Here is a 12,987-nt window from a genome sequence, read left to right as displayed (position 1 = left end):
CATTATATGCGTGGTTAAATATTAATAAAAGCAAGTAAGGGGCCATCCATAACACACGAAGGGTATAGGAATTACGACAAGTTGGACAAGGGAGGGGGGTCGAGCTTACGTGGACGTCCATTTTATCTCATGTATTTGCATTTCTTCTCAGTTTAGTTTCTCTTTACGGTATTTATCATTCGTAAAGTCGTAAGGGTTCTAAGGAGGGTCGAGTTTTGTCAGACGTCCGAAGACTGGAAAAGGGTGAAAACCGTGAGGGGGATAAAAGAGTGCCGAATTTTCGCTATTTTCGCGAATAACGTATACGAATTAATACGAATAGAACTTGACTTACCGAAAGTAGAAGTCTCGTCCGAAGTTCTCGCAGCTACGAAGTCGACTCCGAATTACGCATTTACGCCACTCTTACGCTTCTTCGCGAGAAATAACAGTAGAATCTGACTATTTTTCACTATTTACGCGGAATTTAACTCTCCGTCTCGACTCTTCAAGCAAATCTCCACACCGACACATGTCGACGATTCAAACGGAACGCGCCTCCCAACGGCGAAAAAAAAAACGACCTGCCGGATTATTCCCCGGTCACGTCGCAATCCGTACCGAAAAATAGCCAAAAATCTCGTAATTTCCAAAAATAACACGAAATGTCGATTCCGCTTTCTTTTATTTCGGAAAATAAGAGAAATAAAAATAATTTCAGAAAATGTTTTTTTAATTTTCTAAATATACACAAAAAAAATTCAAGTATATTAACTGAAATTAAAAGTAATTTCGGCTTTTAAAAAAATCAGGTGAATTAAAACCATTTTATAATTCGTACGGGATTTCGCCAATATATATTATTTTAAATTGTGGCTTTCCTATTTTCTTTTCTATAACGTACGTAAGCGGTTCGTTACAAAAGGATCGCGCAAACGCGGGTACGGGATATTCCGTATTGGCTGTAAAAGATTTGATTGTTTCGAATAAGGATAAAGACGCGACGGCCGGATATACGAGCGTTAAGTGATACTCGCAACTCACATAATAAGGCGAGGGCGGACAAATATCTAGCAGGCGGTTAACAGTCCAGAACCGGTCCGGGATAGAATCATTGGAAGCGTTATAGGTAAATGTGTAACTTCTATCAGCTAAACCGCGTGAGGTTGGTGCTCTGTAAAGCGCATGCGCGAATGCGCATAATCTGGCTGCTTGGATGCCGTCCCGTATTCGACAATACAGCGCTTCTATTCTGCCACTGATTTTCGAATATACAATAGCAAACTTATCGTTTTTTTCACATGTAGTATATAAATTTGTAATAAGATAAACAATGTGGTTATAATAAAATACTAATTTTAATTAATCCAAAATACAGTACTTTAAAATATGAAAATAAACACGCAATATGTATTTATTTTTTCGATAGTACAAGGAAAGCGGCCCTTCCACCGCTTGCAATGACGGCATGCCACTGTATTTTATAATTTATACCTTGAACTTTGGATAAAGTTTTATCTGATAAAGTTTATACAAGTAATGTTTCGTTCACTATGAATTGATAAAATCAAACAAAGTACATCGTTTGGCTTCATTATTAAATACTAAACAGACCGAGGTAAGTACGCATATACTGTTTTATGGCATATATTTTCTAACATCGCTCCTGTAATTTGCACACGATTAACATCGCATTAAAATGAAAATACAGCTTTATTAATAAATTACTTTGTTTTACATTTTTATATTTAATTGTACATATATATTTAATTCAGTTACCTTTCTGATATTTCCCAAATAATGCTTTTTAATAGAAATGAAGCATGAGTATATAAAGAGAATTATCTCTACAACATTATCTGGTGTTGGGTATCATATTGGTCGCTATCCCCAACTATACGTTGCGGTTACTTTAATATTATCACTCGTTTTAGCATCCGGATTATTGAATATTCCACTACAAAAGGATGCAGAATATCTTTATGTTCCATCCAATGCAAGAAGCTGGATTGACAGAGCAGCTATTGAATCGATTTTTCCAGCCAACATGTCGCAATGTGATCACAGAAGAATATCAAGATTCGATGCAGCCGCAATAGTAATTGTTACTCCTAAAAACGGGAGATCTGTATTGGAGGAATCAATAATCGAAGATATCATCAAACTTGACGAAATTGTACGAAATGTCGCTATCCTTTGGAACAATTCATTCCGACGTTACGAAGATTTGTGTTGTAGGACAGAAAGGAATATTTGTAATGAAAATTTTGCTTTAACTTTGAAAGGAAAAACAAATAACATTAAAAAAGGAAAATACAAAATCAAGTAAGTGCTATTTTTTATTTAGAATTTGAGCGTCCTGTAGCGTTTTAAATGAATATTTATATTATGATAAGATAGAGTTAATCAAGGTCTAGTTCGTCCGGGTGTAAATAATTTGCATCGCAAAATTACTGCTAGTTACTAATGGCCATAGTTTAAATGAATAAAAATAAAATTAAATAGTTGTATTATTCGATAGAAGTTATAATTACTATGTTATATAATGACTATTATATTTATTATTGTAATAATATAGCTGTAAATCATTAGTGTCAACTTGACTGATTACTCTTAGTTTCATACATAATTATCTCATGATAACTATTCGCATTGCAAAGAATGCATTTTAATTCTTTTGGTCCACAATTTGAAAAAAAAATTGTAGACCTATAAATTTCCAATGCTGTCCGTCCGTCTGCCTGTTTATGACTTCGAACCATCCAAAGTAGAAGGCTTAGATTAACTATATAATATCTCTTAATAAAAATGGGAAGTCACGTTATCTGGATTTGAACATTTTTCTTTGAAAGGTTAAATAGATAGATTAGATAGATGACTGGCACGACTCTATTGTTAATCGTTATCTTATAATATAATCGAGATGGGTTGATGATAATAATACAAATATTAATAATAATAACAACTTCCGTGGTCCCGTGGTAAAAAATAATAATAATAACTCACCACCTGGTCGTGGTGGGAGAGTCAGGTAATTTTACTGATCCATAGAGCAATAAAGCTTGGAGAAAAAGCACAAATTATCAGACATCCACGAACCATACTACAAATACATTGCACAGACAGTATTGGAAAACAAAATGTTCCTCACAAGAAACTGTTCTACACACAAAATGTATTATGACAGAGCCCTCCCTAATCACAGATGAATCAATTTACCACAAAAAATCAAACATCACACTTATTGACAAACATAATAAAATCACATACATTATAGACATATCTGTTCCAAACACTCACAATATACAAAACACATGCACAGAAAAATCAACATGTATACATATTTCGATCAGGAAGTAAAGTATCTGTGGAAAGAGTGCTTATTGTACCTGTCGTTCTCTCGTCTCTATACAACACAAAAGCGTTGGCACATTACAATTGAATAGAAACACATAAACTATACTACAGAAGGTCACTATATTAAATACATGTCATAATTTTAGGAAATTCCTGAATACAGACACACACGTTGACACACTTTTTTATTGCTGTTTTGTTTTGGTTACTATGCCTTAACTTTGATAAGGCATAGTACGCAGCCATGGTATCAACCGAAACAACATAATAAGCGAACAAATCCCAACATAACAACCATAACAAAACCCAACATAATAATAATACGCGCAGAGCCCAAACGGTTAGAAGTTGAAAGTTGAAATTTGGTACACAGTTAGGGTACATACACAGTGCGCCAAATAAGTAATGAGACAACTAGCATTACATTGAAATAAGAAGTTTATTTCAATTTCGCAGTTACGTGGATTCAAAATAATCCCCTTGCACCTCCACACAACCTCCTTCAGTCTGTCGGTCACAGTATTTTTGATATCCTCAATGTCACTAAAACGTTCCCCTTTTAAAGCACATTTAATTTTCGGAAATAGAAAAAAGTCTGCAGGTGCCAAATCAGGCAAATAGGGTGAATGTTCCAGCACACAGATCTGTTTTGATGCTAAAAACTGTGTTCACGGGTGCTGAGCAGAGAGCCGGTGTATTGTAATGCAGAAAAACCCAACTGTTGCTTTGGAACAAATGCATCCTGACACGACGCATGCGAGCAAAGAGACGTCGTATGAATCCTAAGTAGTACTGTCCAGTCACTGTTGTGCCCTCAGGGAGAAATTCACGATTGATCACTCCAGAAGCATCGAAAAAACCAATCACCATTGTTTTGATGTGTGATTTCTGCAACCTGAGTTTCTTCTGCCTCAGTGACGATGTTCCATGCTATTCCATACTCTGACGTTTTGTCTCCAGGTCGAACTGAAAACACTATCTTTCATCTCCAGTTACAATTCGTTTCAATAGATTAGGATCCTCATCAACTGCGGAATGAAACTGGCGCAACACGCAGCTCGGCGTCCTCTCTTCTCTTCTGTCAATGAATGTGGCACAAACCTAGAACAAATTTTTCAATAAAATAGATCTGGCCGTTTCCTTACTGAGTTTACTGAGAGCATTCTGATGGTAATTCGTCTATCACTGGCAAGAATTTCCTTGGCTTTTTCCACATTTTCATCCGCCTGAGTAGACACAGGACGTCCGACACGTTGTTCATCTTCTAAGGATTCTCTTCCATTCTTAAATGCTGAAAACCAGCGGAACACTTGGGCACGGCTAAGACAATCATCCTCATAAACAAGTAGCATGTCTTTGTAAACTTCTGCTGCTGTTTTTGCTAATATACAGTACAATTTTATCACAGCTCTTTGACCCCTAATGCTACGTTTGACCGCCACTACTTGCACAACGTTACTTTCACGGCTGCTGTGCATGCACTGGCTGAGTCATCGACACGATCAAAGTGTCTGCGTGTTCAGCACAATCTAGCCAGTGAAAGGGTAACCACATTTGGTTACCACGAAAGTGTTCATGGAAAAAAAATCAGTCTCATTACTTATTTGGCGCACTGTGTACATTAAGATTGAATTTTTAAAAATTCCTCGCGCGAGGGATTTCTCGAAATTCTCGCCCCCGCGGAAGAGGGGGAAGGTTAAGGATTACACTGAAGTACTCGGCTTTTACTGTACTATTTTAAATCAGGTTTTATGTGTTTTTGCGAAAAATCGAACATATTTTTACCCATCAGAAAACTTTCTAATTAGTCTCAGAAGAGTAAANTACAGTAGACCCCCTATAACGCTTAGATACGTTCCACTTTATAAGAATTTTACGTTGTAGGAATCCTTAAATACATGAGCCAATCACAGCCCGACACGTGTGAAGTTTACGGACTACGGCTGTTTGAAAGGTTTTCTTCCATAAAATTAATCAATTCTAGACTAATTCGACTCAACATTTCTAAAACATGTATAATTTTTTGGGAATAATCCGTATAAACTATGCTATAAACAAAAAATTGTAGGATTACTTACCGAGTGTGCACCGTTCGACGTAGCCATTGCTTAAGCTTGTTTTCGTCGCAGAACAGCGCACGAAACGGTGGCCGCGATTACTGATAACGAATTTTTCGCAGAAAAATAACTTGACCTTTGGACACATCATTAATATAAATAATTTTTATGGCTGTTGAATAAGAAATGTTTTTTTCGCAAGAAATGTATAAAATTAGTGCTGTATTAGACATACGGTACCTAATTTACATACTGTACAGACGATAGCAAACTCAATTTACCCGCCTAAACTCTCCGTAGCGTAGCGCTGGACGGCGGAAAGTAGTTCTGCTGCTCATCTACTATTCGTCCAGATTTGACCAATCTTGTCGCGACACGAGTCGGCGACGACGTTTTAGGAGTCCCTTTATACGAATACTGCCGCAATTTTTTCGCTATGTTATAGGAATTTCCGTTATAGGAACCCACGTTATAGGGGGTCTACTGTACAAAATAATGTAATAATATTAATCTTTGCTGTTGTTATTTTTAGCTGAACAATGCCGGGCTCATCTACTAGTAAAATATAAATTTAATTTTAATGCTTATATTAAATGTACTGTACAGTACATTTTTCTATTAGATTATAGAAAGCATCGAACAATTTATATAACGAAAATATTTGCAATTTATATTTATCTTGTAATACTATAAATTTTTCTACAGATATCCAGCTGATGTAACTCGAGGTCGAATAATACTATCTGCTTTTGAATTTGGAGAAGTGAAAGTAAATGAAGAAAGTATGATTCGAGATTCGAATGCAATTAGATTGGTTTATGTAATGGATCGCACCACGAAAGAGAAGAAACAAATGGCACTAAAATGGGAGCAAACGTGTTTAGAAATATTATCGAGCATTAACTTGAACAATACAAAAATTTCTAAAATATTAAGTCACTCTATTAATGACGAAATTAACCGAATTGGAGCAGAAGCTTTGCCTCTTGTGTTCATTGTTGCTCCAATTGTGATGATATTTTCAGCAGTTTCATCCTTCTCCACTGACAATCTCAGTAGCAAATCATGGCTAGGTATTGCTGGTTGCGTATCACCATTTTTAGCAACTGTTGCTGCATTTGGTCTACTGTGTTACTGCAAAATAAGTTATATTTCATTAAACATGACGATCTTATTCTTAACGTTAGGTATGTGTTCATCTTTTTTTTTCTTAACGTTTACATATGAATTTATATTTAATTTTAGGTACGATCATTTATATAATAAAACAATATTTTTTGAAAAAAACACGGTTATCTCGAGGAAAAGTCGCAAAATAAGTTTTCCAGTTTTTGCATCCTGTTCTGCTGCTAATATCAGGTATGACTTAATGCAACCGTCAGATGAAGCTGGGTAGTCAGGCAACTAATTTGTGTTTGCAGCTTGCAACACGATTTCCTTGTTAACAGAATGGACGAGAAAAGAAGTACGATCAATTAATATTTTTATCCATTATGACTCTCATTGAGATTCACGTGAAGAACAAATCAGTCTCAATGTAAGAAAAGTTCATATAAACACATATTAACGTCGTTTGGTATGTCACCATTAGCGAATGACAAAATAATCGACTTGCTTAGCAGAAAATACTCAACAAGTTAATTTCCAAATAACTGACTACAGACGTTTTAGCTTCTTGCGTGAGATATTTTTTAACAATGCTTCAGCGTTGCGCTCATGAAGGAGGTTTCTTACGATAAGTTGAGATAGGAAATTAGACAGATATATTATTACACTACAGAGACAAACACAGAATCCATGATCTGGAATCATTCATGATTCCATCTCAGAAATAAATTTAAGATGGCATCGAGTGAGGATTAAATGATGGTTACCATCTTCTGGGCCCTTAACGGTGGGCTTGTTTATTGATTTCTTGTTACATTCACATCGATCTATGCATTGCGCTGTCAGATCGACCTGTTCACACTCAACAAAAATATTTTTCCACGATTTGCAGGATTTGCTGAATTAGTGTAAAAATTTTAACACTAGAATCAATAAGTCATTTTTCACTTTGCAGCTCGTGAAAAAATTACATTCAGACATTTTCCATTATCCTACTCACAGTTAGGTCTGGCTTCATTTTGCAAAGAAAAATTTTTATTCTAATATTTTCCGCAACAAAGGAAACCGCACTGCAAAACAAATTCGCAGGGAAAATAGAGCTGCAAACAGTACTACTGAACACGCAAACAACCATCTCGATCCTCGTCACGTTGAAAAGGACTCAGTTGTCTAAAATCCCATTATCATTTTACTGACAGCCTGTCAGTAAAATGATAATGGTGAATAATGATGATGAAGCTTTTAGAATGCTTAGGGGCCATGCACCTGGTGTGATCATATGGGCAACCATTGGGTACACGACACGCACATCTCTAGTTCGAATTGATGGTAATTTGAATGCAGATCGATACATTTCTGACATCTTATGTCCAGTGGTTTTGCCCTATCTTCGAGGCCTGCAAAATGCCATATTCCAACAAGATAATGCAAGACCTCATGTTGCACGTCGTGTTCTGACCTTCCTCGATACAGAGGATATTCGATTGTTGCCCTGGCCTGCACGGTCTCCAGATCTCTCACTAATTGAAAACATCTGGTCATGGGTTGCTGAGAGACTGGCCCGCCACCCATCTCCTGCTAATACAGTTGATGAAGCGTGGCATAGACTTGAAGCAGCATGGAATGAGTTGTCCGTTTTTGTCATTCAAGCCCAGTTCGACTCCATGCTTAAATGGATAAGGGCCGTTTTAGCCGCTGGGGGTGGCAACTGTGTCTACTAATTTCGCGCCCCCGTAAACTTTAAACTGCTTGCAAATTTAATCATTTTGTCTTTATGCCATACTGTTTACGTACAATAAATATCTTTTTTTTAAAATTTCTTTTCCCTCTTGGTGTTGCAATTTTAATGGCCAGCAGTGTAGTTTTTGCAAAATCGTTTTCTGCATCTTTTCAGAAGATCGTGCACAAATTTTGGTGTCAATTTAATGGTTGATACGACATAATCTTCTGAATAAAACAACTTTAATTATAATCATCTTGCATATGCTATACCTATTAAAATTTATAATTATGTAATGCTAATTATAATTATCTTGTAATTTAAACAACTAAATATTACTGTTCAAGATTATTAATTAAAAACTTTGATTCTTGAAAAAATAGTTTGCTTTTAAAATAATTAAATGACTAATTAAATAACCACGCATTTTTTACCTTACAAGAATACATGCAACAGTTTCATTTGTAACTCATATTATAGTAATTTTACATTATATATAATCATCAATAAATTAATTAACATTCTTAATGTCTACACTACAGACACTTACATTACTTATCCACATAAACTCAACACTATTTCTATATCATTTAAATAGATAATTAAATTTCGTATTCCTATTACAGGTATAGGGATAGATGACGCATTTATATTGATAGCCGCGTGGAGAAGAACCGACGTCGACGATTCCGTTCCAGATAGAATGAAAGACTCTTTTGCTGAAGCTGCAGTGTCCATCACGATTACGTCACTGACAAATTTTCTTGCATTTTGCGTAGGATTTCTAACACCATATAATTGTATTCGTATATTCTGTACACATGCTGCTCTTTCAATATTGTTCGACTATATTTTCCAGTTATTCTTTTTCGGTGGACTCATGGCGCTTGATGGATACAGAGAGAAAAATAAGCTGCATTCTATCTTTTGCTGGCCGAGTGAGCAAAATCCTTCGAAAATAGATAACCAAAAAGAAGTAAATTTACAAGTGAAGAACAAAGAAAATATTTTTGTACTATTCTTAAGTAATGTTTTAGGTGAAATACTTGGAAAATCAATTAGTAAAGCTATAGTGATCGTTGTATTTGTGACTTATCTAACCGGTGCAATATACAATATAAGATATATTCAAGAAGGAGAGAATATAATTGAACTTTTTCCTTATTCTTCATATGCTCGTCAATATCTAAATGCTGAATATAAGTATTTTTCGAATTATAGTCATCAAGTGCAAATAGTCATTAACCAGACATTAGACTACTCAAATATCACTGTACAAAATGACATAGAAAATCTTCTGCAAAGTTTCGAGTCTGCTCCATTTATATCCGATTCGTCCACCACAGAAAGTTGGCTGAGAGAATTTCTGGCATTTACTAAATCTCCAGTTGCGAAGTTTTCGCTTTCTGGTTATAATCTGAGTGATTCCGAAGACTTTGTGGGTGCATTTAAAGACGTTTTCTTGAAAGTAAAAGTAGCGAACAGGTTAAGAAACGACGTTATCTTTAATGAAAAAGGTGATAAAATTACTGCATCGAGATTTCTCGTTTCAAGTTTTGATGGGGAATCTCGAATTGACGAAAAATATTTCTTTCAAAATGTAAGAAAAATTGCCGATAACAGCAAATTTCCAATTATCGCCTACAATTTTAGATTTATGTTTTATGAACTTTCTTTAAATATTCTTTCAAACTGCATAAAAAGTATTTCTTGTGCTGCAGCGATAGTAATTTTATTGTTTCTTTTATTTACCCCAAACGTATTGTTTCTTATATCTGTTGCCATCACTATTGTGTCTATTCAAATTGGTTTGATTGGATATATGTCTTTATGGAATGTAACTGTCAATACTCCCGCATTGGTAATATTAGTAGTGTGCACGGGATTTTGTGTAGATTATACTGTTCACACATCTTATGCATATATCAATTGCAAAAACAAAATAGCAAACGAAAAAATCAAGAGTTGTTTGTATCATGCTGGATATCCAGTAATACAGGCTTGTATATCTACTGTTTTAGGTGTTTCGGTTTTATATTTCGGCCCATTAGAAACATATGTGTCTATTTTTAAAATTGTGACATTAATGGTTATATTTGCAGCATTTCACAGTCTATTTCTACTGCCTGTAATTTTCAGTCTGTTAGATTCAGTTTTGTATTGTTTACGAAATGATAAATCACATAAGACTGAACACAAAGAAAATGGCTTGTACGAATTTGATGTTTTAAATGTAAATGTTAACGGTAAGTCACCTATTGATGAACCCCGAGTTTAAACACTCGGAGTTACTCGATAAGTGACTTACCTTTGATATTCCTACAAAGAAATAATTTTTAAAACTAGAAAATATTTTGTATATTATTTTTTCGCTAATCTATGATTACGATTTTTCTATGATAGAAAGATCATTTATGTCTGTCATTTCTAAACATAATCAAAACATATATTATACTGTAGGCCTATGGTTCTCAACTGGGTGTACATGTACCCCCAGGAGTACGAGCATAAATCGAAGGGGCACATCTAATTTTCATTATAAAATGACATATGTTAATCAATTTGCTGTTTAAATTATTAACACAAGAAACAAGAAACGACAAAAACCTGCTTTAAAATATCCCAGTGTGAACACCGATTTTCCTGTTAACAGTCTAAACAACGTGTTTATCCACTTGATTTGCCTGTCTATTTATGCCGTTAGTGCCGAGAGAACCTGTAGTGTAGTAAAATTACGGTTTAACCGAGCATTATTGCTTGATAAGATTGGGGCTTTTTGTGTTTTTACTGGATTACTGGTATTAGGAATAAGAAGGCCTGGATCGTACCAACACCATGCAATGCGTGTCACTACATGCGCGCACTTTTAGTTATAGTTAGAGTTTTTTTTATGGCGCTCAGTTATAAGGACTGCATGCAGCTAATGCAGTAATTATAAAATTTACATACAAAAATATAAGGGGTGCTTGAGAAACAACAAATGGGCTAATAGGGTACATCAACAAAAAAGGTTGAGAACCGCTGCTGTAGGCTATGGTATGGAATACGTACATCAGTAAAATGATGCTGAAAAACACATCCGTTGTAGTGTTATGTAGTGTAAAAATTCTCACTTTCATTGTTAACAAGCTATAGTCTGCGCAGCGAATGAATAAACACGTGTCAGCCTGAAGTGGAAGGGTCTACGTCATATTAAATGGATATAAATAGTGGTGTGATTGACGGGTAATACATTTAAAAAAAACTGTAAAATCTTAAAAGTACTGTACTTATGATTAAGATGGTATGATATTGATTTAAAAATGTGAAATACAAAATAAGTGAAAGATATCAGATTCGTGTCTTAACTTCCAACGCTTGCCGGTGTGTTTTTCCATCTCTTTCATGTAACGTTGACCAAGTTGGAGTTGATTCACCTTTACTCTTTCGCTGCACATAGTATAATGACGTGTCTCTACTGGACTGTTGTGTAATTCGCATACCGTACACACAAAGCTTTGTATTATTTTATATGTATCTCATCAAAATATTTGTATTATATAAGCATTTTACAGAAATTGTGGAAAATTGTCTTTTATATTATTATATAGATGCCTCAATAAATTTTATAGTATAAATAATCTGCCTATGCTTTCTTAGTAATTTTAAAATTACATCATTATTGTAACTAATTTAATACTTGCAGAAACACAATGACATTTTGACAAAACTCTTCTGAATGTTTTATCTTTTAATCACGCTTTATAATTTTGATATATAATAGATAATCATTATTTATCGATTATATATGTATTTTTATGAAACAATTGTGCTCGTTACCTTATATGTTATGTATACATATTATACGAAAAAGAGATAACCTCGTCTCCAGGAACTCAATATAGCTTCTATGGTTATTAATTCTTTCATATACAAACATCAAAAAGACGAATCAGATTATAAATATTACCCAAATTAAAAAATCTTTTTTAATATAGAAAAATCCTGCCATAGATACACCCATGGATGTTCTGAATCTCTTCATGAAACATAACAACTAAAAAATATTTAGCATGAAATTATAAATAGAATAATATTTAGTAAGCATAATAAATACAATAAGTTTCATTAAATTTATAATTTATTCTATACAATTAATGTAAAAATACTTTAAAAATTGAAATATATAACCACGGTATGTACCTTGAATTTAAATTCAACTGAAAGATTTGGAGGAAAAAATCTTTGAATGGAAATAAAGTTGTTATACAGCTAGAAAATAAAATTTACATCAATATTCTGATAAAATATTGTCTACACTGATTTTTCTATAATTGTTATCTTAAAGTTATTAAAATTACACTAACCTAACAATAAATATTATCTAAGTTAATTTTGATAATAAATATAAAAACTGAATTCAAGTATTTATTATTAAGGAAATAAATATTGTTGAAAATCATTATAAACAGTAATTTTATAAACAGAAAAGATTAGAATATATTATTAATGTAAACTAATTATGTACTGAAGACGTGAAGAATGACAATGCCCAAGAATTTAAAATGTAGTAAGAGAAAGTACGGCAACAAACGTAATAAACACTCGAATACTTAATTCTATATCATACAATATAGCCATGAAACAAAAAAAAAAGTTTCATAAAGAAAATCAGTGTAAATCAAAGCGATTAAAACTTTCTATTTTTCAATTATCATTTCACAAAACTTCCATATTTCGGTACGATTTTTACAAAAATCCTGTAATTATTTTGTCAAATACTTAGAA

The 12,987-nt window shown here is 33.9% G+C and overlaps 2 protein-coding genes across 4 annotated transcripts in view; one reads left to right on the top strand and one right to left on the bottom strand.

The window, feature by feature from the left end:
- LOC111629752 (piggyBac transposable element-derived protein 4-like) overlaps positions 1 to 601 on the bottom strand; it is a 31,093-nt gene extending 30,492 nt beyond the window's left edge. Inside the window, exon 1 of the mRNA XM_023373658.1 lies at positions 335 to 601. The gene's annotated coding sequence lies outside the window, so the exon portion shown is untranslated. The remainder of the gene's footprint in view (positions 1 to 334) is intronic.
- Positions 602 to 1,460: 859 nt separating this feature from the next.
- LOC111629741 (patched domain-containing protein 3-like) lies at positions 1,461 to 11,828 on the top strand. 3 transcript variants are annotated; one of them, XM_023373647.1, is made up of 4 exons: positions 1,461 to 1,597; positions 1,914 to 2,304; positions 6,099 to 6,580; positions 8,847 to 11,828. In XM_023373647.1, exons 2-4 carry the CDS (start codon positions 2,027 to 2,029, stop codon positions 10,496 to 10,498), a joined length of 2,412 nt encoding a protein of 803 aa, XP_023229415.1. In that variant the 5' UTR covers positions 1,461 to 1,597; positions 1,914 to 2,026; the 3' UTR covers positions 10,499 to 11,828. The 3 variants fall into 3 exon arrangements, with proteins under 3 accessions (XP_023229415.1, XP_023229414.1, XP_023229412.1); XM_023373646.1 differs by having other exon boundaries at positions 1,553 to 1,597; positions 1,794 to 2,304; XM_023373644.1 differs by lacking the exon at positions 1,461 to 1,597 and having other exon boundaries at positions 1,779 to 2,304.
- Positions 11,829 to 12,987: the final 1,159 nt, after the last annotated feature.

Source organism: Centruroides sculpturatus, unplaced genomic scaffold, assembly GCF_000671375.1.
Source record: "Centruroides sculpturatus isolate CEXI.00-Female unplaced genomic scaffold, Cexi_2.0 scaffold482, whole genome shotgun sequence".
Taxonomy (NCBI): domain Eukaryota; kingdom Metazoa; phylum Arthropoda; class Arachnida; order Scorpiones; family Buthidae; genus Centruroides; species Centruroides sculpturatus.
The sequence above is the reverse complement of the archived record's forward strand: the minus strand, read 5'-3'. Positions and strand labels throughout refer to the sequence as shown.